At 41.2% G+C, this 24,852-nt stretch overlaps 1 protein-coding gene across 5 annotated transcripts in view; it reads left to right on the top strand.

Annotated features, from left to right (window-relative positions):
- efna3b (ephrin-A3b) overlaps positions 1-24,044 on the top strand; it is a 79,208-nt gene extending 55,164 nt beyond the window's left edge. For 4 of the 5 annotated variants that reach the window (XM_028013011.1, XM_028013008.1, XM_028013010.1 and 1 more), the window contains 4 exons: positions 793-1,085; positions 10,833-10,898; positions 11,760-11,837; positions 19,828-24,044. In XM_028013011.1, the coding sequence (XP_027868812.1) occupies positions 793-1,085; positions 10,833-10,898; positions 11,760-11,837; positions 19,828-19,946 (556 nt within the window). In that variant the 3' untranslated portion in view covers positions 19,947-24,044. Of the gene's footprint in view, positions 1-792; positions 1,086-10,832; positions 10,899-11,759; positions 11,838-12,911; positions 12,981-19,827 lie in introns of those variants that run through there. The other variant, XM_028013013.1, reaches the window with a different exon arrangement.
- The last annotated feature ends 808 nt before the right edge of the window (positions 24,045-24,852 follow it).

Here is a 24,852-nt window from a genome sequence, read left to right as displayed (position 1 = left end):
TATGAATATGTGCAGTGCATCAATACTGACAGGTGATACTGGAACCTCCATGTTTTACGATGGGGAAGGGGTGTCCAGGGTGATTTACAGTGTTCATTTTCCTGCACACACTTTGAAAGTTTCATTTTGGTGTCATCTGACTAGAGAGTCTTCTTTTATATGTTTGCTGTGTCTCCTTCATGATGCTAAACCATGGTAATAGTAGTAAACTTGATTTCTTGTAATTTTCGTTGGGTAGTTGCTTACCTTTGAACAGTTGACCTGTCAGTAGATTCTTCCACCTGAGCTCTGGGTTGCTGCAGCAGCTTCAGATTTACCACATGCCTCTCAGCTGTCTCTTAATTAAAACTATCCTCCCCTATACTATGTTCAAAGTTTAATGTTGTTGTATAATCCATCGCTTATTTAAGCTGTAACTTTCTCCTTGACCTGTCTGGTGTGTGTTTTTCATGATGCTTCTTGGTAATTTATCATGTGCATTGATTGCATTAGTACCTATTAGTTTGTAAATCGAAAGAGTGGACCGGACTCGTTGAACATCCTGAGTGATTAGTTTATTCAAAATAATTTGAAAAAAGAAAAGGGCTACACCTACATAAGTTGTGGAATAATTTATGTAAAATGGCATAGTAATTTTATGTAAATTGTAATTAGCAATTTTAATAAATAATAATTAGTAATTAGCAACTCTTACATAATATAGTAATTTTATGTAAATTGACATAGCTTAATGCCAATTTAGATACTTAATGTAGAATTTCATACTCAGTGTTGTTTTTCCTGTTTGCACAGTCTCCGCAGGGAGGGTTACACGATGCAGGTGAACGTCAACGACTACCTGGACATCTACTGCCCTCATTACAATGACAGCCAGCGCATGGTGGGCACTGGAGAGCAGTACATCCTCTACATGGTCAGCTACCGTGGTTACAGGAACTGCGACCCTCAGCTTGGCTTCAAGAGGTGGGAGTGCAACCGGCCCCACGCCCCCCACGCACCCATCAAGTTCTCGGAGAAGTTCCAGCGCTACAGCGCCTTCTCGCTGGGCTACGAGTTCCACGTCGGCCAGGAATACTACTACATCTGTGAGTGGAGTTGAACTTGCAACCTGCACCGAGAATATGTCAGTATAACTGATGTCCTTAGAGTGTTAAAGGACAGAAAAAATAATGAATTGCTGAAGGTTTGAAGAGAAAACTGTAAATTGAGAGGGAGCAGTTGACAAACACTTAGTTTTAAGATTAAATAAGCTAATCCTACATGCAGGCATACATTTTATAGATACTCATATTAGTTAGTAATTTTATGTAAATTGACATAAAATTACCATTAGTTAGTGTGACGGACGTGTACATTGATGGCTAGTCGCCCCCTCACTGACTATGTGCTCCGGTCAGAGAACAGCTGCGACTTTAGGTGATGTTATGGGATTTATTGATAAACATATGTGTATGTGTGTGTGTGTGTGTGTGTGGTCTCTGCAAGATAAACATATACAGAAAGAGTAATTAGAATATTGTACATCTAAATTCCACGTATGCATATACAAATTCTAACGTATGCAGAATATTCGATTTCAGGTAGAATCAAATATACATCCAGTTACATTAACAATATATATAATTGTAATTCAGTAACACTTCAGTAACATTAATGTAACAAGGAAGAGAATTACTGCAAGTAACAAGTAATAACAGGATAATATAGGTGAGAACTAGGCACTCAGAGTGTTAATACAGAGCATATAGATGCAGTACACTTAATGACCACAGGGTGGTGCATAAAGACCACAAATGGTAGAAGCAGTTCTTCCCGCCGCAAGATCGAGAAAATGTTTATCCACTCGAACATACCGGCTCCATAAGCGCTCGATGCTACATTTGGAAGCTAGTTTACCGTCCTGAACGTCTTCAGAACAGTAGAAATAACACTACAATTCAGAGTACTGCCAGGCAACTCTCAAACTGAACTATTCTTGTAACGTTAAACCAAGAAATGAGCGTTTAGCCAGGCGTTTAAGAAATAGGCATTTCCTCATCAAAATACGTTGGAGCTCGCGGTAACCAAGGTTACACGGTTGCCGAACTAAACAGCGTGTAAGAAACACGAGCGGATGAAATGAATTATGTACTTACATTGTCATCAACGCACAAGTACACACAAAGAATTCAACATTTTAGTGAGGTGCTGGAACAGAACTGCATGTGTCTGCTAGCGAAGCACACTGAAAGTCAAGAGTCATGAATACGCGCAGGCGCGTGGTACATCCCCAATAATGTCTCTGACGTCACGACGCTGGCTCCAGCAGGGAGTTTTCCACAGCCGCCCCCGGATTCGTGGAATGAATACGTAGACCAGGAAAGTCTCTGCTGGATTAGCACAGCTGGGTTCTCAGTTGTCAGGCATCTCTGGAAGTTCGACCAGCTTGGCGACTGGACGGGTGTAGAGGTTACCCTTGATGTCTACCTCTGCAACTCGCACCTTGCCGTCGTTGCTGTGGATGATGCGGGTGATGCGCCCAACGGGCCATAGCGCCCTTGGGAGCTGTGAGTCGAGCACCATGACGACAGTGCCCACTGCCAGGTCTGGGGTAGTAGTTCTCCACTTCTGGCGTGGCTGTAGACCAGGTAAGTAATTACGGATGAAGTGACTCCAGAAGAGGTCGGCAAGTACCTGACTATGTCGCCATCGGCGTCGTCCTAGTAGGTCGCTGGACCCGTAGACTGCCTGAGGAAGTGAAGCATCTCGCCGCCCCATGAGGAGGAGATTGGGGGTAATCGGGTCAGGATCGGCCAAGTCTGAAGATGCGTAGCCTAAGGGCTTAGAATTGAGGATTCCCTCAACTTCAATGAGTACAGTCATTAGAGCTTCCTCTGGCAGAACTTGGTCCTTCAGGACTGTCTGGAGGGAGGCCTTGGCCGATTTAATCTCCCTCTCCCACACTCCCCCAAAGTGTGGAGCGAGAGGGGGGTTGAATCTGAATATGATGCACTGTTTGGCCAGCTGTTCCTTGAGCGATGGCTCAAGTGCAGCAAAAGATTGCTGGAGTTCTCTCTCACCGCCACGGAAATTGGTACCCCTGTCGCAGAGTATCTCATAGGGCTTGCCCCTGCGTGCTATGAAACGGCGGAGGGCAAGAAGAAAGGAGTCCGTGTCCATACTTGGCATCAGATCGAGATGGATACAGCGGGATGTGAGACATTTGAACATGATGCCCCAACGTTTCTCGTGCCGTCGTCCCAACTTGGTAGTGTATGGGCCGAAGCAGTCCACTCCGGTGGACCAAAATGGCGGCTTGTTAATACGAAGACGCGCAGCAGGCAGATCGGCCATCTTGGGGATCGTAGGCTTACTTCGCCATCTACGACACTCAACACAGTGTCGTTGGTGTTTCTTGATAGCTTGGCGGCCTCTGAGGACCCAGTATGACCTCCTAATCTCCGCGAAGACTCGCTCTGGACCAGCGTGTAGAAGACGGTCATCGTAGTCCTTCACCAGGAGCTGAGTGATGGGATGCTCTGGTGACAGGACGACCGGGTGGATTGAGTCTTCGGGTAAATCATCAGCTTTGCGGAGGCGACCTCCCACTCTAATAAGGCCAAGTGTCTGGTCGTACTCTGGTGAGAGAGATCTGAGGCGACTACTAGGTCGGATTGGACGGTCGTGTTGCAGAGCACTGAGTTCCTCAGGGAAGCTATCTGCTTGCACCCACTTCAGGAGAGCTACTTCTGTCTCTATGCGAGCTGAAGCAGGCATGGGGCCCACAGCCGCCCCGTGTTGAGACTGGTAAGTAGCGTCCACTAGGTCAGACCAGGTCACGTACTGCAGTGGATCGGGATAGGTGTCAGGGACTGTAACCTGGCCACAGAACATGTACTTCCTGAGCTCTACTGTATCTTCTGCTTTCACCACCAAGTTCTCTGGCCATTGGCTGGGGTGTTCATACAGGAAGGCAGGACCATTGTTCCAGCGGGTGGCTGAGCGAGCTGATGTAGTGACTTCCCCCGAGTGATGTCATCAGCTGGGTTCTGGTCGGAGGGAACGTACCTCCAGTCACTGGCATCGGTGTGCTCTTGGATTTCCGCTATGCGAGTTCCAACAAACACCTTGTATTGTGCTGAGTCAGACCGGATCCAACTGAGCACCGTGGTGGAGTCTGACCACATGACGGTGTAACTCATAGTTAGAGTGAGCTCAGAGTGCAGCAGTTTGGCGAGCTGTGCTCCGGTCAACGCAGCGCTGAGCTCCAGGCGAGGCATGGATAGCTGCTTCCGTGGTGCAACCCTGGATCGTGCCATAACGAATGACACATGTGAGTGTCCTTCTGCATCTTCCATACGGAGGTATGCAACGGATCCGTATGCCTTCTCAGAGGCGTCACAGAAGACATGTAGGGAGACATTAGAAGGTTTAGCGCTCACGTTGACAGGCATGTAGCAGCGTAGCATGCTGACGTGCTGAAGGTGAGAAAGTTCAATCTCCCAATTTTGCCACACCGAGAGGAGTTCCCCGGTGATGGGCTCATCCCACTGTTGATCGTGTCTCCAGAGGGCTTGGATCAGGACCTTAGCACGAGTGGTATACGGAATAATATACCCTAGTGGGTCATACTGGGATGCTAGGACTCTGTACACGTTCCTCAGTGTGGGCTCAGAGGTAACTGGTTGACGGTACTTGTAGCCAAGCGTGTCTGAGGGACAGTGCCACCGTAGACCTAGGGTTGACTCCTGAGGATCCGCTCTCTCTGCAGTTAGCCACAGCTCGCAGCCTTCAGACCTTGCCTCTGACGAAAGGTGGGCGATTACCTCTGGTCGGTTGCTTGCCCACTGCCTCATGTCGAATCCACCAGCAGCAAGCAGAGCTCTCATCTTGTCTATCAGCTGTCTAGCCTGTTTTGGAGTGCAGACAGACTGAAGACAGTTATCTACGTAGAAGGCGTTGTTGACTGAGTTCAGGACCTCTTCGTTGCTGGCACTGTTGGTCTTGACATGCTGTTGCAGTGCATATATGGCACAGCACGGACTACAGGTAGTCCCGAAGGGTAGAACATGCCATTCGTAGATGTCTGGGTTACGCTCCTTCTCCATGTCACGCCACAGGAAACGAAGGAGTGGTTGATCTTCTGGAAGTAACCGGATCTGGTGGAACATCCCACGGATGTCTCCGCTGATGGCTACCGGGTACTCTCTGAACCGGAGGAGCACGCTGAGGAGTGAGGCTCCGAGGTTAGGTCCAGGAAGTAGGATGTCATTGAGGGCAGTCTGCTGGTACTTGAACGAACAGTTGAACACGACTCTGGCCTTCCCGTTGTGGTGAACAATGTGGTGCGGAATGTACCAGGACTCCTCTGACTGGCTTGCTTCATCGCTGCTGATTTTGACGACGTATCCAGCTCTCTCCAACCTGTGGATCTCCTCGTTGTATACCTTGGCCAGATCTGGGTTGCCGGATAAGCGTCGCTCTGTGGCTCGTAGCAAGGGCATCACTGCCAATGAAAGCGCATGTAACTTGGGGGCTGATGACTTGCGAAGTAGAGGTGTAGCGTAGCGAGCTATACCATCTACGGTGACACGGACAGTTCGTTGTTCCAGTGTGTTGACAGCCAGCTGATCTTGCTTGGAGCGTGTTGCTTCCTTCTCAGAACGAAACGGCAGGGTGTCGACTTGCCAGAGCATCTCAACATGCCGATGTAGGTCTTGATTAGGAGACTGGAACGCTGCTTGGAGACATGACGTCTCTGTGGAGGGGGCCTGCAGGAAGTTGGTCGGTCCCTGTATGGCCCATCCCAACAGAGTGCACACAGCGACTGGACTGCCTTGAGGTCCTCTCAGTACCGGACATACAGGAGTGATCAGGTGTGGGTGATCGGAGCCGATGAGGAGTAAAGGCTGTACTAAGTTGAAGCCTCGCACCGGAACTCCACGGAGATAATCAAACCTCCTCTTGAGTATCTCTGCAGGGCAGGACTGTTCTGCAAGACTGAGCTCATCTGCGGTAAAGGCATGACTGATGGCGTATTTCTTTCGAGTGCTGTTAGAATTGCATACCTCGAATGACACCGACGCTCCATTAAGCTTCACTACATCTTGTCTGATAGTGCGAAGCGACAGAACTTCATTCTCCCTCTGCAGGCCAAGGTACTTGGCAGCGGCAGGGAGGAGAATGGTTCTTTCAGAGCCGTCATCCAGTACGGCGTAAGTGTCCAGCGTCTTGCCTCCACTGTGCAGCTGGATAGGGACGACCTTCACCATGACGCGGCTAGAGTGACTGGACTGGCTGACGTACACCATGCTGGAAGATGTAGCAACTGTGAAAAGGCTCTGGCAGGCTTTGGTGGCCACTTCGTGCAGGACAAGAAGGTGTTGCTCATTGCAGGTGGAGCATGGCTTCTTCAAGGTGCAGCTCTCCGGCTTGTGTCCACGACCACATCGCCAGCATTTACTCTTCTCTTTGATCCAATTACCTTTCTCAGTTGTGCTGAGCTTGGCGAACTCTGTACAGGCACTGAGGTAGTGTTCTTGGTTGGAGCAGTAAGGGCAATAGGGCTTAAAGCGCTCTCGCTTCTTGGGTGCTTGGCCGGGATTAGAACTGGCTGGGAAGGTAGCAGAACCTTGTGGTGGCTCTGAGTTCTCAGGCTGGTTAGTCACATAGATAGTAGCAGACTTAGGTGGTTGGGTCTTGGCGGTCTTGTGCCTGCGCTCGGACTGAGTGACTGCAGGTGTGGAGGTTTCAGTAGCACGTCTTGCCACCTGAATAGCTTGTGCCTTGCGTTCCAACCAATCGGCAAAATCAGGGAGTGTGTATGTCCGGTCACTGCCACTGCGGATGATCCCTTTAGCTATGCAATACTCTGCGAAGCGGTCTCTGTAGGTGGCGGGCAGCTTGCTCAGCAGCGTATCCACATGAGAGCCGCATCTCAGTTCAGCTCGAGAGGAACCATCGATAGTGCTTAGCAGGCCCACTAAAGTGCTGACAGCGTATGAGAAGTCCTCAAAGGCCTGTGCGTCACCTGGCTTGATAGGGGGAGAGTTCAGGATAGCCTTCAGCTCTCCTTGGACAAGCTGGCGCGGCTGACCATAACGCTGTTCAAGGGCGTGCATAGTACTGGTGTATGGCATTTGGTCGTTGACATACCTCTTTGCCACCTGATAGGCGTTTGGTAGTTTGAGGAGGTCGAGGAGTACTTGGTACTTGTAGTCCTCGGTTAGGTGCTTGTGTGGACCCAGCACACTGTCCAGTCCCTTCTTCATCATTATGAAGTCACTCTCCTTGCCAGAGCTGAATGGGATAAGCTTGGGCTTTGGAATGCCGTAGGAAGAGGCAATGGCCATTTCCAGGATACCAGGAGCTGTAGGTTCCGATGGTAGGACGGTTTGCCTGTTAGGCGTTTGCGTTGGCATTGTAGTTATTTGTGTAGCTGGCAGGAGTGATGGGTAATGGGAGTAGTGTTGAACTGCAGGTGCATAGGCAGGGTACTGAGGGTAGGACTGATATATGAAAGGAGCCTGAGGCATAATGGGCTGTGGCACAGACCGTAGCGGTTGTCCATTCTGTCTATTTGGAGTATGGGGTGCAGAGATGGGGTTGGAAATCCATCCGTCATCAACCGGCACTTGTCCCAAGGCCTGGTGGACTGGCTGGCTAAGCATGGCTTGGTCTTGTGTACCTGGCTCCCCGGTCTGCAGTTGAAGACTGGGCTGTCGTGATGGGGAGCTGCGCTGTGACATTGGCTGCCGTGGGGGTTCTTCGTCAACTACAGTAGTGTAGCGAGTGGGGCTGTGTACTGGTGTTGACCAATGGCTGCTAGCAGGACTGTCCAGGGTTAGCCTTGGCACTCTAGTGAACTGTGGAGGATAGGGTGGCTGATACACTGGAGCACTTTGTGGGTAGGACAGTCGTTTAACATTGTCCATTGCGAGCTGCAACTCCTGCAGTTGTTTGGTTAGGTCATTGTGGCGTGCTTCCATGCGATGCCATTGCTCCTCTTTGCTTGCACTCTGCGGAGTTGGAACAGGTGTGATGAATTCGGCAGGCGCTAGCTGGCTAGCCGGTTGACTCTCGGTAGACTGATGGGGGTGTTGATCAAAGGGAGGCAGCTGTTTGGCTGGGAAACCGAGTTCGTAGTCCCCAAGATGCCGTGGGACCTGTCTCACTCTCTGAGGACGGGCTTGGATGTTGTCCCCTCTGTATTCACCTTGGAAGGTCGCCATAGCGCAGTGGGCGGAGCTACTCCGGCTCGAAGGACCACTTGTGACGGACGTGTACATTGATGGCTAGTCGCCCCCTCACTGACTATGTGCTCCGGTCAGAGAACAGCTGCGACTTTAGGTGATGTTATGGGATTTATTGATAAACATATGTGTATGTGTGTGTGTGTGTGTGTGTGGTCTCTGCAAGATAAACATATACAGAAAGAGTAATTAGAATATTGTACATCTAAATTCCACGTATGCATATACAAATTCTAACGTATGCAGAATATTCGATTTCAGGTAGAATCAAATATACATCCAGTTACATTAACAATATATATAATTGTAATTCAGTAACACTTCAGTAACATTAATGTAACAAGGAAGAGAATTACTGCAAGTAACAAGTAATAACAGGATAATATAGGTGAGAACTAGGCACTCAGAGTGTTAATACAGAGCATATAGATGCAGTACACTTAATGACCACAGGGTGGTGCATAAAGACCACAAATGGTAGAAGCAGTTCTTCCCGCCGCAAGATCGAGAAAATGTTTATCCACTCGAACATACCGGCTCCATAAGCGCTCGATGCTACATTTGGAAGCTAGTTTACCGTCCTGAACGTCTTCAGAACAGTAGAAATAACACTACAATTCAGAGTACTGCCAGGCAACTCTCAAACTGAACTATTCTTGTAACGTTAAACCAAGAAATGAGCGTTTAGCCAGGCGTTTAAGAAATAGGCATTTCCTCATCAAAATACGTTGGAGCTCGCGGTAACCAAGGTTACACGGTTGCCGAACTAAACAGCGTGTAAGAAACACGAGCGGATGAAATGAATTATGTACTTACATTGTCATCAACGCACAAGTACACACAAAGAATTCAACATTTTAGTGAGGTGCTGGAACAGAACTGCATGTGTCTGCTAGCGAAGCACACTGAAAGTCAAGAGTCATGAATACGCGCAGGCGCGTGGTACATCCCCAATAATGTCTCTGACGTCACGACGCTGGCTCCAGCAGGGAGTTTTCCACAGTTAGTCTATCTTATGGTAATGCTGCACTACTTTCACACTTGGAATTCCTTGAAGAAATGCACCTTCAGACTAATGTGTTCTGCGTTCCCTGATTGGAAAATATATATATATGAATTTTAATACATGACCAGATGATTACTGTTTACTAGAATTGACTGAATTATATTATTGCATTACTAACTCACTTAAATGCTCTCAAAATCATAATCTGGCTTAGAAACGTGAAGTTTCTCACCAAAACCACCTCCAAAATCTAACATGTCATGTATTAAGCATCGTAAGAAAAATATTCTGTTAGATTGAAATGGGTAAAATAAAGATATTTAGGCATATTTTTTAGGCTGTTATTGCTCATTGTGGTTAGCTTTGTGACTGAACACCACAATTAACAAATCCCTTTGGTTTTCCAACATTCAACTGGAGAATGGTTAAGTTGGATCACACGTAACTCCCAGATCTGACTTCCGAGCCAAGTAGAACACAGTATCATTTCAGGATAACAAATTACTGCTTCACATCTAATCACATCACCTTGCAGTCAAGCAGACTCATTCATTTTGTTGACTGCTCATCAAATTAACTCGCTGCACCTTGTGCCGAAATGACATGAGTAATGAACTTTGGGTCTCGTCAGCAAACAGTTCGACAACAAATGTCATAAACAAACTTCTATAATCAGTGCCGTGCCCATTCAGCCCACAATGCTTAATGGAAGATGTCTCCAGAACGTTCTGCTCCGCTGCGCAGCAGTAAGAAAGCTGCTCAGCTCTGTCACAAACAGAAGTTATGTCTTGGTCTTTGTTTAGTTTTCCACTCGGTGTTGTTTCCAAAACCTCATAATTGACTTAAAATGATCCGATGGAAGTACGTATTTTTCCATTTTTGAATGAGTTGTTTGGTTGAATTATTCAAATAAAACATTTCTAAGCTTTAAGAGAGTATGTGACCTATTCTTAAATTCTAAAAAAGAGGTTTAGAACATGCTTTCTAGATAATTATGACACCAGGCAGTGCTAGAAAAGTGCAGGTGCCTGGATGTTATTAAGTCTGTAAGAATCCCTGTAAGCACTGATACCTGTCAGCCTGGCATTAAACAGAAACCAAATGAGCTGAATAGATTTCTTTTACAATTATTGTCATTCATGCTTGAATTTTCACATGAAGAAACTGTAAAATAATTTACTTTTCCTATTCTCGTTTTTGCACATTTGCGTAAAAAAGATTTTAAAGCCTTAGTTTTGCTCTTATCTCCTTTTAAGGAATGTATCTTGTTTTAATTTCAAATTTTAAATATTTAATCTATTTTCTCTTAACTGTTTTATTGATTGTAGCACATTAAGATTTCTATAAATTTAAAGTGCATTATAAATGAAATTCACTAGTGTTATTATTATTAAATAGAGCAGCAATGAAATATGTGGTTTGTTCCTTTGGTACTTTAAATTAAAGTAAAATTTAAACAAAAGAATACCACATCATATTAAAACTCTAATAAAGGTACTTTTTACTGTACATAATATCTGCAGCTAACAAGAGGAAACAAACTTGTCTCTTGTGTGCTCACCATTTTGATCTGCTGTTTGTTTTATGTTGCGCAGCCACGCCCACTCACCACCACGGACGCAGCTGTCTTAGACTACGCGTGTACGTCTGCTGCTCCACAGGTATGCTCCATGCTGTGTCTTTGTTTGTATGAGGTTTGACCTCTGTTGAAGCGCTCAGACTTTGCTGCAGATTTTTACCTATGGACTGCCATCTGTCAGACCACAGACCTTTTTCAATCTAAAAAAAAAACCACACAAGTCCCCTCTCATTGCTCCTCATTGTCCCCTTCTTCCCTTTATCCCCGTTTTCCTCCTCCACAGAGAGTAGTTTTTGCTTTAAAGACCCCATCACCTCCGCCTCCTTCCTGTCCTCTTCCCCTCTCTTTCCTGCTCTTTCACCCTTTCTCCACCGCTCCCTGTCAGAATCCATTAATTGCTCTGTTCGGTCAGTGGGTGGCTATGTATACGTACCGTTATGCTTCCCCTCTCTCTTGCTCTCTCTCTCTTTCTCTGCTGCCACCTTTCAGTTTCTCCGCCCGCTCACACATGCGGTCACACACACTCATGCTCGTGTACACACAGTCTTTGATCCCTAGCCTGTCCGGTCCTTTTAACTTCCACAGCCCTGTAGTATTAACCTCTCCTCCCTCCTTCAATTCTGCAACTCCATCCCTTTCTTCTCGCACACTGGCCCTCTTCAGTTTTGATCTGCCGTCCCTCACAGCCCTCTTTCTCTCTTTCCCATCTCTTTGTTGAGAGCTCTGCTGATGTTACAGCTTGTCAGTCTGGTCTGCTCTGGGCTTTTTTAACCTCTGCACCCTTGTCTTGCCACTCTCTTGCATGTTCCCCCTCAAGATGTCAGAATGGATGTAATTAAAATCCTTTAGGCTGGAACAGTAGTTTAAACCCCAGCTCTCTGGTCAACTGTGATTTAGTTTCACACAATTACTTCTGTTTTCACTCTCTTTCTCTCCCTGCAAGCCTCTGATGTGGATGATGAGCCAGAGCCCACAGAACCAGACTACACGCTGAGACCAGGCCTAAAAATCGATGATATTGGTAAGTGTTTAAAAACATACTAATGAAATTAGGTTAGAGTGTAACATGCAGATCTATACTCATGACATCTAGGCAATTTGATGAAAAGTGTGAATGTAAATTAAATTTCAGTAACATTTGTAGTCTGTAGCATTATGTATACAAAGATGGAAAGCATGGGTGTTACGAAGCATGATAAATAAAGAAATACAAGTGAACTAGAGAAAAAATTATGGTGTGTACTATTAATACGTATATAAATATTGAGAATATAAGTACTATTAAAGAAAATTAATAATGCTTTTGCACACGAGTTTCCAGGGTTGCCTGGATTATTATTAAATAGGTCACTGATATGAAATATCTGAGTGGCAGCACACATTTAACGAGGGTGAAATGTGCCATTTTCCAAAATGACATTCATCCCATTTAACTTCACAGCACCAGCTGGCTTGTCAGAGACCTGATCTTGCTAAGCAACTGCATGAATATTCATTTTACACCTCTTCTGCATATTTCCAGGCTATTTGCAAAGTACATACAGTTTTGTGATTATCACACAGAAAATAGTGTTGAAAAAAATCATTAAGAAAATAAAAGGCTGATTCAGATCTTATGTATTTATCTTTGGCATCCTAAAACACTTTGCCGTTTAACATAGCTTAGTTTTAGTCAGTTTTAATTGACAGCAATTAAAGCAAACCTATAATTTACAGTAATCGTGTTTCCACATTCACTGTTTCTTGGCAGTTGTTCTGAATCCCCACTAGAGCGCATATTTGGACTGATAATATTTGGGTCACGCAACAGCTAGGAGTTTCATTTCTTTATTGCAGCCCAGCAAGCAAGGAACTTTGTATGCGTGACTGAAAATGTGAGTTTTATATTGTTCCTTATGATGTTGATATGGGGTTTATAGTCATGTTAGGATGTAATTCCTGCAGCAGTGCTTGTTATGACTTTGTTTACTATAAGTTTGCAGTGTAATTCATCAGTGTTACTGATAATAAGCTAATTAGTGAGCTGAATGTCACTTATATGACATAGACATTATATGTATAATTACTTTATGTTTTTGCTGTTGTTGTGTTGCAGATACCATACAACTGGTTCTGTAATTTGGATGGAAAGTGCAAACCTTCATTAAACTCTGCTAAATTAAGAGCTCTGCTTCCATGTCACCTCTCTAATTGGAGTCCCACCGTAGATGAGGAGCTAGCGAAGAGGTCTCAATTTATTACAGCAGTAAATCAAAGATTCAAGGGCGGCATTTGTATTTGTATTCCTACAATGTCAATTTGTTGACACTCAAAAAAAGCCAAAGACAAAACAACAACTATGAATAAGAACTGTGAATAAATAAGCTATACATAATAAATAAATAATAAATTAATCAATAATTAATCAAATTAAGTGTGTAAGAAACTCTGGCATCATGGATAATAAGGTTTACTGTTTTTCTTATGACAACAGCACCTCAACTGAAACCAACATGTACGCCAAGCCCAAATATTACACAACCAGAGAGTACAGACGTAATGCAGTTTGTAAAACATGTTGCTCTGTTGCTGTGTGTCTGTGTGCACATTTACATTTGTGTAATAAATCAGTTTGTTTTAATAGCCGTCAGGAGAAAACTCCCGACTAGCTGCGACAAACAGCTCCAGGTCATGCCAGTTTGTTCAAATTCCTCCCCGTCTCCGTTTGTCCTCCCATCACTCTTCAATCATATTTTCCCTCCATCTTTTTTTTCCTTCCTTTTTGCCCTCTAATTCCCATCTTACATTTTTCCCCTCTGGAGTACATGTAGTGGTGCAGTGAGGAGGAAAGTCACCTAAAATCGGTTTATTCACCTTCTGATGTGTGAAATTGAGTTTTTCCCTTTTAATACACACAACGCACGCCCACACACGTACATATACAGTATATATATATATATATAAATATATATAAATAGATGCAGTTACATTTATAAATTTTTCTCTTTCTTTTTTATTTTAATACCAAATAATATGTTGTAGGAAAATATATTGATGTCTTGAAAACATCAAAATTAGACCTTAAAACATAATGCAATTGTGGCCAACACTTCTAAGTTATGCCAAATATTCACTCATCAGAGTGTGACAAGTAATTGTAATAGTAGATACAATAATAGCAATATCAGTTACAAGTAAGCTACATTTTCTTAACTTTTTCACTTTTCTTTTTTTTCTTTCTTCTTTGCTGATGACCTTTTGGTATAGAATAATGAAAGAGGAAAACTATTTCCAAACTCCTCAAGTTTATCACATCAGTGGATGAAACCTGGACACATGGATTTATGATATCCATTTCAACAATGAGTGCATGTAAAACTTAGAATGTGCACTTTAATTTCCTTCTAAGGTGTTTTTCCCTGAATTGCTGGAAACTGTTGTAAACTTGAACTGCTGACACAGTAGCTGAGTACAGATCAACGAGACTTTTATATGGGCCAGTCTCACCTGAAGTTTTATGTCCCTCATTAAATAAATAGCTTCAGAGGCATAAGACCAAGTTATAAAATGAGATGGGCATTTTTAAGTGAACTGTAAACAGAAATGTAGTTGTTTTCCCGTTCTCCATCCCTGACTGATGTTTATATTCATCACATCACAACTGGTACTCAGGTAGCCCTAAGTGAACTTCCCTGAATGTTGCAAGCCCCCCATCTCTTTCCCTCATTCACTGCTCATAGTTTATTTCCTAGGCGCTCAATCAATGTCCACAGCTCAACTGAGTGTCCCCCCTGAATATGCCCTGTAGTATTAGATTTCATTTAGATCTCATTTACAACACAGATTGCAGCTCCCTGTGCAGCCATGTGATTACTGATGGCTTTCCGTGGGAGGAGGCTCATTTACACATTGTGTTGGCGGAGGTTACTGCAACTGACGATCGAGTTCGACCATCAAAGGCAAAATCTGAGCACTTTTCTTTAATTCCCATTTACTCTGTCAATTACAGTTTCTGTGAGTAATTTGTGTGTTTTGAGGTTGTTAAACATTTACCCATTATTAATGCTTATTTTCATCTGCACTTCTCAAAAGTTTTAACTCTAGAGATGCACCGATCAGAGGTTTGTGGACAATTTCTGATTTCTGTATCATTTCTAACTGCTCAGTTATGAACTACTTCAGTTCACAACTTAGCAGGGAACTATAACATATTATTTGTACTGGAGTCAAAATATTTTTGGTGACCTTCCTGCAATGAGTGATCAGAAATGATTACATTAGAAGCAGAGGAGACATCCCACTGTGCTTGATAGAGAGCAGCCGCTGTAATACTAGAGCTTATAGGAGCAACATTAAATTATTATGTCTTTAGCATCTTATTTTAGCATTTAACACTAAATGTGCTGCTAGAATCATTAATACAAACATCACTCTTCCTTTGTTTCCTCAAGACAAGGCAGGCTTTAGCTGTAAAGGGCAGCACATATCAACTGCATTAGAAAAATACAATCCTATTATTTTCTATTAAACCACTCAAACAGCAACATCTGAGCCACAGATACATGGTGATCATAAAGCTGTGCTTTTCACCAGCCTCATCATTTTACCTTCACTGTGAAATGTCCTAGAGGTTGACAACATTTCTAAATCCATCATGTTCTGTTACAGATGCTAAAAGCTCAAGAGAATAGAAACCTTCTGTTATCTGCTAAAGCTGGCTACACATCTGTTTGCCTCTACCGTTTCAACAAAACATCCAAAAGCTGGCTCTGAATTGATGGCATAGGTGGGTAGAATACCCCAAAATTTTACTCAGGTATAAAATAATACAAAACAATAAACTAAGGGAACTCCCCTCCTCTTTTCTAAGTACACTTTTCAATATACATATACAATATATACAGTATGTATACAATATTGTATACAATATACAATATGTCTTATTAAAGTAATGCAGTATGCAATATGTATATTTCAGAAGAGGGTAAAGAGCTAAATTGTTTCCTTTTTATTCCATACTCTTAAAAACTGAAGTATTGAAGTCACGAATGAAGTCATAAAAAACTGTTTATAATGCTGTCACATTATGTTCCAATTTCTTTGGTTATATCTCTGAGAAATGCCAAAGATAAGACTACTTTGGTATTTTTCTTAAATATTATTCTAGCATTGATAAGGTGATTCGTAAAGTTTTCTGTTGAAAACATACTGTATCTCACACAGTATAATCAAGCTAGATAATGTTTTCCCTCATTCTGTTTAAGACTGTTGCATATTTTGCCAGATCCGACCTTCAGATAGTAATTTGTGAAGAAACAAAATCAACAAAAAATCTACCAAAGCTCAAACAAAGACTCCAGAAATACTGGATTACTACTGAAAAAAAAGCACTTTAAAGAATAGCATAAAACATGGTTTTATGAAAGGCAGAACAGGATTTTTCATAGGTTTATAGAGTTACTGTACTGTACAGAAGCAGATACCTTAGGAAAATACAGTTAAAAGGATGAGCTGGTAATTCATCTAATGGTTGGACAGTAAGTTGCTTGAAAATGCTGTTTTACTAACACCTATGCTCTGGTTAAATTTTGACATGGCTTAAAACTTAGAATAAATTTTTCAAAGCTAAATTAGAGAAGAGCTGCCCAGTGGAAATTGTTGAGAAAATATGTCCCTGGACATCCAATGTCTGTAAGAGACTATCTGTTGAAATGATCGTCAGAAGAAGTTTTAGCAGACTTAAATTGTTTCTTGGAATAAATATAAACACATCTGAAGGCTCTGTTCTGTTTAGTCTGTAATTCAAGTTTCACAAAGCTGCTCAGAAAGTTTACCACTTTCCCACTGTGTTACAACTCATTGAAAATCTGTTCTCTTATTTGGACATTAATTTATTCAGAACTCAATTTGCTGTTTTTTGGCGTTGAGCTTAAAATCACATGGAAATATAATTTTAAAAGGTTGTAAACTTTAAAGGTTTCAACAGAATGAGTTTAATTTAGCCTATTGTACCTCTCTTTGAGACTCTGTAAACTCAACTCCTTCTTTCTACCAAGTGTCCTAAATAACACTCATGAACATTGCACTGGACTGTTCACTCTTGCGTGTCTCTCTCTTTTTTTCTTTTTAGGAATGTACAAAGTTTGAATCTATGTTTATGACCGGGTGTTGAGGTCATTGTAAAGCAAAGAGAAGAATATTGTTTCCACCAAGGAGTAAATTTCCAAATTAATTTGACATATTTACAAGAAAAAATGTTATCTGTTGAAATTTTAAAATCAGAAAGTTGCATATAAAAACCTCAGATTTTTACTAAAATCCATAAAAAATGTCAGAAATTAAACTACCATAAGCCAACTATGCAATAAGTTATCTAAGATGGAGACAGTAAGGTTATGAGATGCACATGTGATTTAAAATTAATATAGAAATTTCTGAGTTGCCATGTTATTTGTTTTTTAATCTACAGTAGCGCTAAAACTCTGTCATATATTTGTCATAACTTTTGTCTCATGTTAGGACCAAACTCATCTTCTTTAAAATATTATGTGTTGTCTGTATATTGATCTACAGAGTGTTGCTTTAAAAGTGTGGATATTATATTATCCAGTTGGGTAGCATCACATTAAAGATGCTCTGAAGTGCCTTTCGGCTGTGTTTGTATTTATATCTGTAACTCAATAACTGCGAACGATGCCGGTTTATAGACTGCTCTTTATAAGGTCATTTTTAGCTCATACTTGAGGGGAAGCATCTGTCTCGTGGCAGCATGGTAATTGATCAACATGACACACTGTACATCTTTGGTGAATAATTAAACATACAACCGCAACACCAGAACATGCCCTTAAAATAAACATGCACACAGCAGTGAAACAACTTTTTCTTTTCTTTTTAAAGAAATGTTTGTCTTAAAAATAAAGAACAACATGAAGCACAAGGTTGATAATACCGGCATTTCACAGAAGAATTAAAATGTCATTTTGAATTTAACACCTGTGTTAACCTGACTTTACTCTTCCGGTCTCAACTGTGAATGTAAACAATAATAAAATATATATTTTTCAGAAACCTTGATGGTTTTCCAGGGCTACTTTTCTCCTCTAATTGTTTTCACTGAAGTAACAGTAAAATCTTGTTATGGAGGCTTCATTTCATACTGGTTTAGTTTTACCAGTTTTCTTTTTGCCATCACTGCACCCAGATTTCAGGCCTGATCAGAAGCTTCTAGCTGTAAAAATGAAGCTGTTCACTGAATGTTTATTGCTCCTCTCTAGGTCCAAAGATTTAGCTTTGTTTCTATTTGGCTGAAGAAAGTTATGGCACAGCCATGCACTGATTTGTTCTATATGCATCTGCTCAGTCCTTGAATGGGTTAATTTTCACCTAGTGTCACTGTAATGTAAAGCTATGTATCATTTGCAAATCTTGTTACCAGTTATAATCTGAGATAGTAGCGCCATGTAGGTATTGAATAAGTGGAACTCTGCATATGATTTTTGCCAGCTCCGATGAAAAGTATTCACACAAAGAAGACCCAAGCAGTACACATTCAGGCTCAATGCTGTTTACATCAACAGTAGATCTTTTTACCATGCCACAAGGCCATACAATGAGGCATATACAGCTCACACCGTCTGCCAGTACTAATTTGTTGCCTGTGACAGACAGGGCTATGTGTGTCAGTGTAATGAGGCATAGAGCCAGATTTTAGACTAGTTATGCAAGATTCTCTCCAGTCTGCTTGTTGCGTATTTAAAGTCACATTCCTCTGTCAGTCAGCTGCAGAGAAACACAGCGAGGTAACAGAGTGTCCTGACTCCCTCAGCTGCATGCTTGGACAAAGCATTTAACCTGAGGGCCACTGCTGCATAGACCTCATTAGACTGCCCCGCCGAGCACACCAGAATAGGCCTGCTCTAAAACCAGGTGTCAGCCGGTCATTACTGTGCTGTTTGACCCACAGGGTGGCTGGAAATATTCTGGAGCTAAATACAGTGCTGGGTGGAGAACACTGAGCGCATCACCACTTTTTTCTTATCTCTAGACCGCAAACAGAACCACTAATCGGCCTCAGCTGACTTTTGTGCAGACGAAAAATTGTGCTTCTGTCTCGCCTCCATGCTCATTAATCAAGTGACTTGGGTGTGTTTGGCTGCACATGTCTCAAAGGTGCTGGCATGCAGCGAGATGTCTGCTTCTGTTTTTTTTTATCTTTTGTTCATTGATTACACATCAACAGTCGATGTCTACTCATGAACAAAAGAATACAAACTATTTTTAGATTATCACCAGGTGTAAATGCCTGGAGCTGGAAGAGGTTTACAGCACTTATTGTGTCTTTGTCCAACATTATTATAGAAATGTGTCACTGTATTAAGACAATAAAGCTCTGATAACAGCTGCTATTACGTATATGGTCTATTTATTAACGCATTTCTATTTGGCAGAGAAGTTTTTTGCCTAACGAATACATTTTTGTTTTCAGATCTGCAATTCTTGCTGCCATTTTGTACCCACATGTAACCAGTTTAATTCCATCTGATAACAATAAACAAATAATTTTGTACCTACTTACTTATCATTTGCTGATATACAAATTTTAAGTAAGTAGGTACAAACTGAGTAATTAAAAAGTTCATGTAATTGTCTGCTTTTTTCCTTAAGCTCTTATTCTGACACAAAATCAACTGACTCCTGTTCAAACACAATAGAACCGCATTTCCTTGCAGTAGACTATATGTGGATAATAGAAAAGTATTATAAACCAGCTAGGAAAGCTTGTATGAAATCTCACCAAAGAAGGTAGGTACTAACACAAGTTTTAACACAAAATGTTCCCTTGCAAATGGCTTCACAATCATGCAACTAAAACTGCAAAAGTGAGAAATGAAAAAGATTCTAAATGTCCACTGGATTTCCTTCAAATTCCTTCAAAATCTTACCAATGAGATTTTGAAGGAAATCTCATCTGTAAGTGGCGGTGGGATAAGGTGATTTAAGATATTGTTTCTTCTTTTTCTATTTCACAGATGAATACAACCCATTTGTTCCCAAACTGGAGAAGAGCGTCAGCGGAAGCAGTCCATCCAGGGATCGACTTCTCCTAACAGTGACGATGCTCTTCCTTGCTGCCCTCTTCATCTCCTAGCAGCAGGTGTGCCGTCAGCGTCACCATGCCTTTCGGGGAAGATGTTCACTGTCAGCGTGTGGGAGAGCTGGGTCAGAGGGAAAAGCGAGGGCATGAAGAAGCAGGAGGGGAAGAGCAGCAGGGTTTTTTTTAAGCTATACGTTTTTCAATCGTCAACATGCAAATGAGTAAGTTTGGACAGCTGTTTTTTTTTAGGGAGCACCGAAAGACCTCGAGGGACTCGGTGACATAGACCGAACTGTTAAGTTGTGCTAAACACAGCCTGTTCTCGCAGGTGCAGGTGCCATTGACTGTGTTTTGTTTCTGTGTGCATCTGCTTGCCTGAGCAGGCCGCAGGGTGAGCTTGTTGAATCACGCTGAGCCCTCTAAGCATTTATACAACCAGAGAGGAGGAGCTAAAACCTCCACTTAAAAGAAAGAACTCCAGCCACCCAATTATAAATGGTTTGAAGAATTTTTTTTGGACCTGATTGGCTATAACACTTTCTTAGGGCTAGTTGCCATAGTTTCTTGCACCAAGATGAAAGGAGCAGGTTTCAGCAGAACTGAACTGATAATGCCTTTTCTTTTCTTGTTCCTAATGCTGGGAGCTTGTCCTAATCTGCAAAGGAAAATATAAAGAACCCAACAAATGATCTGCGCTGGGTCTGGTTAGGAAACTAGACAGAGTAGCTAATAGTTTATACACACACCCAGAAAAGAACACCACTGGGCTCAGATGCAAGTGTTTCATCAGCCATTTAAACTGTGTCATTGTACATTTATGTCTGATCACTCTATAGAAGGGAAAAGGAGAAAATACAGAGCATTTAAAAGATGAATCTTTTACTATATTGTAATTTTTTGTGGGGGAAAAAAAAGAATTTAAATGTGCCATTTACAGAAACTGCAAGGGTTTGTTAATGTTTTAATTTTCCGAGTTAGATATTATTTCCGTCTTGTTTGTTAAAATACTCAGTTATTCTTCTGACATCTCTGGGGTTAACAAAGCACATGATGGCGACGGAGCAGCCACTCAGCAATACCGCGCCTCCTCACAACAGACTGTTCAGACGAGAAGAGGAGGAGCGTGCAGGAAGGAGATTCCTTCACACAGCCACAAGCATCAACAAACAAGTTCCCCTCTGGTCCAAGATTCCACCATGTTCTCTGTAAACCTTTGATGTTCTGGTTCTGTTTGAGTGAGAAAATATGCTTGGCAGTTAAAAGATGGGTTTTAAATGGTACTAACAAATGATAATTTATGCACACATGGTTGTGTTAAAAGTATGGCAAGTAACAAAAAACAAAACACGTTGTAGAGGCAAACTAAGTGCTACGGTGGGGAGATACAGTAATTCATTTATATCATTCAGTTGCATCAGAATAGCATTTCAATAGTTACTAGCACCTTATTCACCGTGGTCCCCCACCCCTGATTATCTCCTGTAGAGAGTGGTTCACTGTAGACTCTGGTAACACAGACAGAGGGGATGATTATACTGTTGATTAAAAGAATGATGATGATGGACTGCGAGCTGATGGCTGGCCCATAAGGTCATTCATCAGCTCACCCACCGGCACATGAGGCATTCAGGTACTCGTGTAAATGTCACAATAGACATAGAATGAAATTTACAAAGTCTTGAAATATACAGAAGTGAAATGTGCTGTAAGAATCATTATAAACTTGAAGTTCTAGGTTTTTTTTCCCCGTTTGTTTTTTTTGTGATTTGTGTTTTCTTTTCCATTCTTCTGTAGCTGATTAATGAGGTACAGTTGTAACCAGATATTAACACTATGTAAAAAGACGTGTCCATTTTTTCCCTCCCTGTCTCACATTGAATCAGACAAAAGTTTCCTATTTTGGGTCACTTAGGATGAGCAAAGCTCCTTTTACCTACTAAGAACACATACTGTACATTTTCTCAATATTTGGAAGAATTATCTTGACTTGGGTCAAATATTTTGGCCATTCTTCTACTTAATTTTCTCAGAATAATTTTCTGGGGAACAGATCCTGACAGAATTGGTTAGAAGTTAGAACTGAGTTTGGCTGCTACTCAAATGTAATTGTTTTAACAGGTGACACCTTTAGTTATCTGGGAATTTTACCCTACGCTTAACAAAACATGTGGAAATCCACCGCCATCTTCCTGTTATCTTGAATCTTCAGATTTGTTTCATGATATTACACAAGGAAGTTTGTAATTTAAGGTGTTGTCTAAATTTAATCAACAATTAACTTTGGCTGTTCTAAATGACCTAAAAGAAATCAACTTAGACTGAGAGGAAAAATGGTGGTCTTTTTTTACAGTGCATGTAAATATCTATCTTCAAATGTTTATTTTGGTTATGTTGAGCTGATGATCTAGGGTAAAAATTTGCAAACTAAAATGGAGAGAGCCATATGTAAATGTGGGCTGTGGAATATCTCTTTAACTTATTTAAATTTTTTTTTCATCTTTGCTTTTTTTGTTTTTTTTTATTGATCTAACAACAAGCCACGCATGTGTTGTTTTGATAAAGGGTCATATTCTGTCTATTGCTCACAAGTCAACCATAATCAATGAAAGTAAGGTATTATATGCAACATACAGTACATGTGAATGCAAGATTTGACTCTTTATCTCTATGATTACTTTCAACACTTAAACACCTGGGAAAATGAACTCATACATAAGTACAAGGGGTATAAAATAGTTTGTAGAAAATGGGAGCAGAAAACGATGACATGGGTCCAAAACAGGCAAGAATCTGAAAAGGAGCTTTTGGAAATTAGTGATGAGGTTAGCCATCATAAGAAACTTTGTGAAATATTTGTTTATAGTTGTTCTTTATAAATTAAGGAAAGAGAACCAAGACAAACTGCTTAGTCATAATATTTAAGAAAAACAAAAAAAACTTGGTCCCTCGTATTACCTTCAATGAAGAAAATTCTTTTAGAAAAGGTATGAGTTAAGCATAGCCTACAACCCACAAAGCTTTTTAATGATTTTATGTCTGGTCAAATGAGTTATTATATACTTCCAAATTTCTTTTAAAGATGTGTAAAAACCCCAAAATAGATATTTAATTGCAGTAGCATAATCTCAGCTTGAAAAAATATGAAAAATCCAACCTTTAACTTTTTTCTTTGCTTTACAAAGTTAGAAATAGATGCTTTTTTGAAACTTGAGCTGTTTCTACAAAATAAATCTGGTTTAAGCATTTGAATTTATATTTCTTTTAAAACTTGACAAGGTCTCAACATTTTTAATGAGTAGTCTGTTACTTTCTGTGTCCCTTGTTCATAAATACAGAGGTCCATTTCTCTTATCCGCTCTTTGTAACGACAAGAAAACATGTAAGTATGGAAGATGTGTGTTGATTCTTGTAAATCAGGAAATGGCAAACAGAAACTACTCGGCCAAAATTGACTATATCAACAGTCACTGCAATGACTAAAAAAACTGAAAATTGGAACTCTTACTGTTTACTCTTCTTGCTTGTAGTTAAAGAGTCTATTATTGTTATGAAAGTTTTAAAATTTTTAAAGTCTTGAATTTCTTACTGACAAGTGCAAACACACATCTAGAAAATCTAAGTTAAACAGACAAGAGATTGTGCCTACAAATGAATAACAAACTTTATCAGACTTATGCGAAACAGCCCATGTGTACATATGGCTCTCAGTGGAAGAGTGAGTATTAAAAGTGAGGTATTAAAATGTTGGGGTTGGAGGGTTGAGGATCACCCTGAAAGATTAAATCACTCTTCTAGAAGCTGCACTTACGAACTCAAAACACGAGAGCAAGAGAGTGAATGAGTGAGAGGCAGAACTGATTTCTGTTCATCACTGTAAATGTGCGTGTGTGTGAATGAATAGGTAAGAGACTGTGTGAGTCACTGTCTGTGTTTTTGTTCCTTTGCTGTCAGTGAGAATGTGCGACCAACCGTCTGGCAAAACAAAAGCATTTAATAGCGTTGGAAACAACATTTACAATCATGTTTACCTTTGACTGGAATGACTTTAAGTGAACTTGAAAAATAAAATGTAAACTGAACAAACCATAACAGAGGTTATAACAGTGATCAAGATAACAAAATAATAAGCTTACAAATGTTACTTTTAATCAAGCTGTGTTTGTGTCTTTATTTATCTCACTTTTTAATTCCTCGTCTCCTTCCACACAGTGTCAGTATTTTCCCAGAATATTATACCGGGTATAAGGTTGAAGGTTTTCTGAGAAATTCAATTCAGTTTTCTGTTGATAATATTGTTTCCATGCACGGATATGTGATTTTACATATCAAAGTTGATGCTTCAAGGCGGGTAAAGCAGTAATACCTTTGCCCGCTCTAAATAGGGAAGAGAATCATTTTAATCGTCAGATGAACATGTGAATAGCAATGGGGAAACACCATCAGTTAGCATCTGGAGTGTCTGAACTGGATAATGAAGAGATAAAGCTGCTCCTGATATAATATTATGGTAGGAAGGATTGTCTGTAATCTTATGCAACAGGTTTTGTCAAACAGGTGTGAAGTATCTAATCCCACAGCAAGACATGAGTGCAGCACATACAGGACACCAATAGAGCCTAATGTTCTGTGTAGAGAAAGTGCAGATTAAAAAACTACATTTGGAGACAAAATGATGCTCCTGTCAGAAGATTATAAACACACTCCATTGATCCAAATGTCATAATTATTTGTGACTTGTAAGGATTTATTTGAATTATTATTTTTGGTTTACAAAAATAGATAAACTGCTAAATATATGCATGCAGTTCCACCAATATTTAGTTAAATCTCTCTATGCAATTTGCACATGACTGTATATTTTATTACTTTGCAGAGCAAGTGTTTAATTTAGATGGTATTCTATCATGGACCCAGGTTTTAAAGTTCACAGTTTTTCAGTATGTTTGAGTTCAGGGCTTCG

The sequence above is a fragment of the Xiphophorus couchianus genome, chromosome 3, assembly GCF_001444195.1.
Source record: "Xiphophorus couchianus chromosome 3, X_couchianus-1.0, whole genome shotgun sequence".
In the NCBI taxonomy this organism is placed as follows: Eukaryota; Metazoa; Chordata; class Actinopteri; order Cyprinodontiformes; family Poeciliidae; genus Xiphophorus; species Xiphophorus couchianus.
The sequence above is the reverse complement of the archived record's forward strand: the minus strand, read 5'-3'. Positions and strand labels throughout refer to the sequence as shown.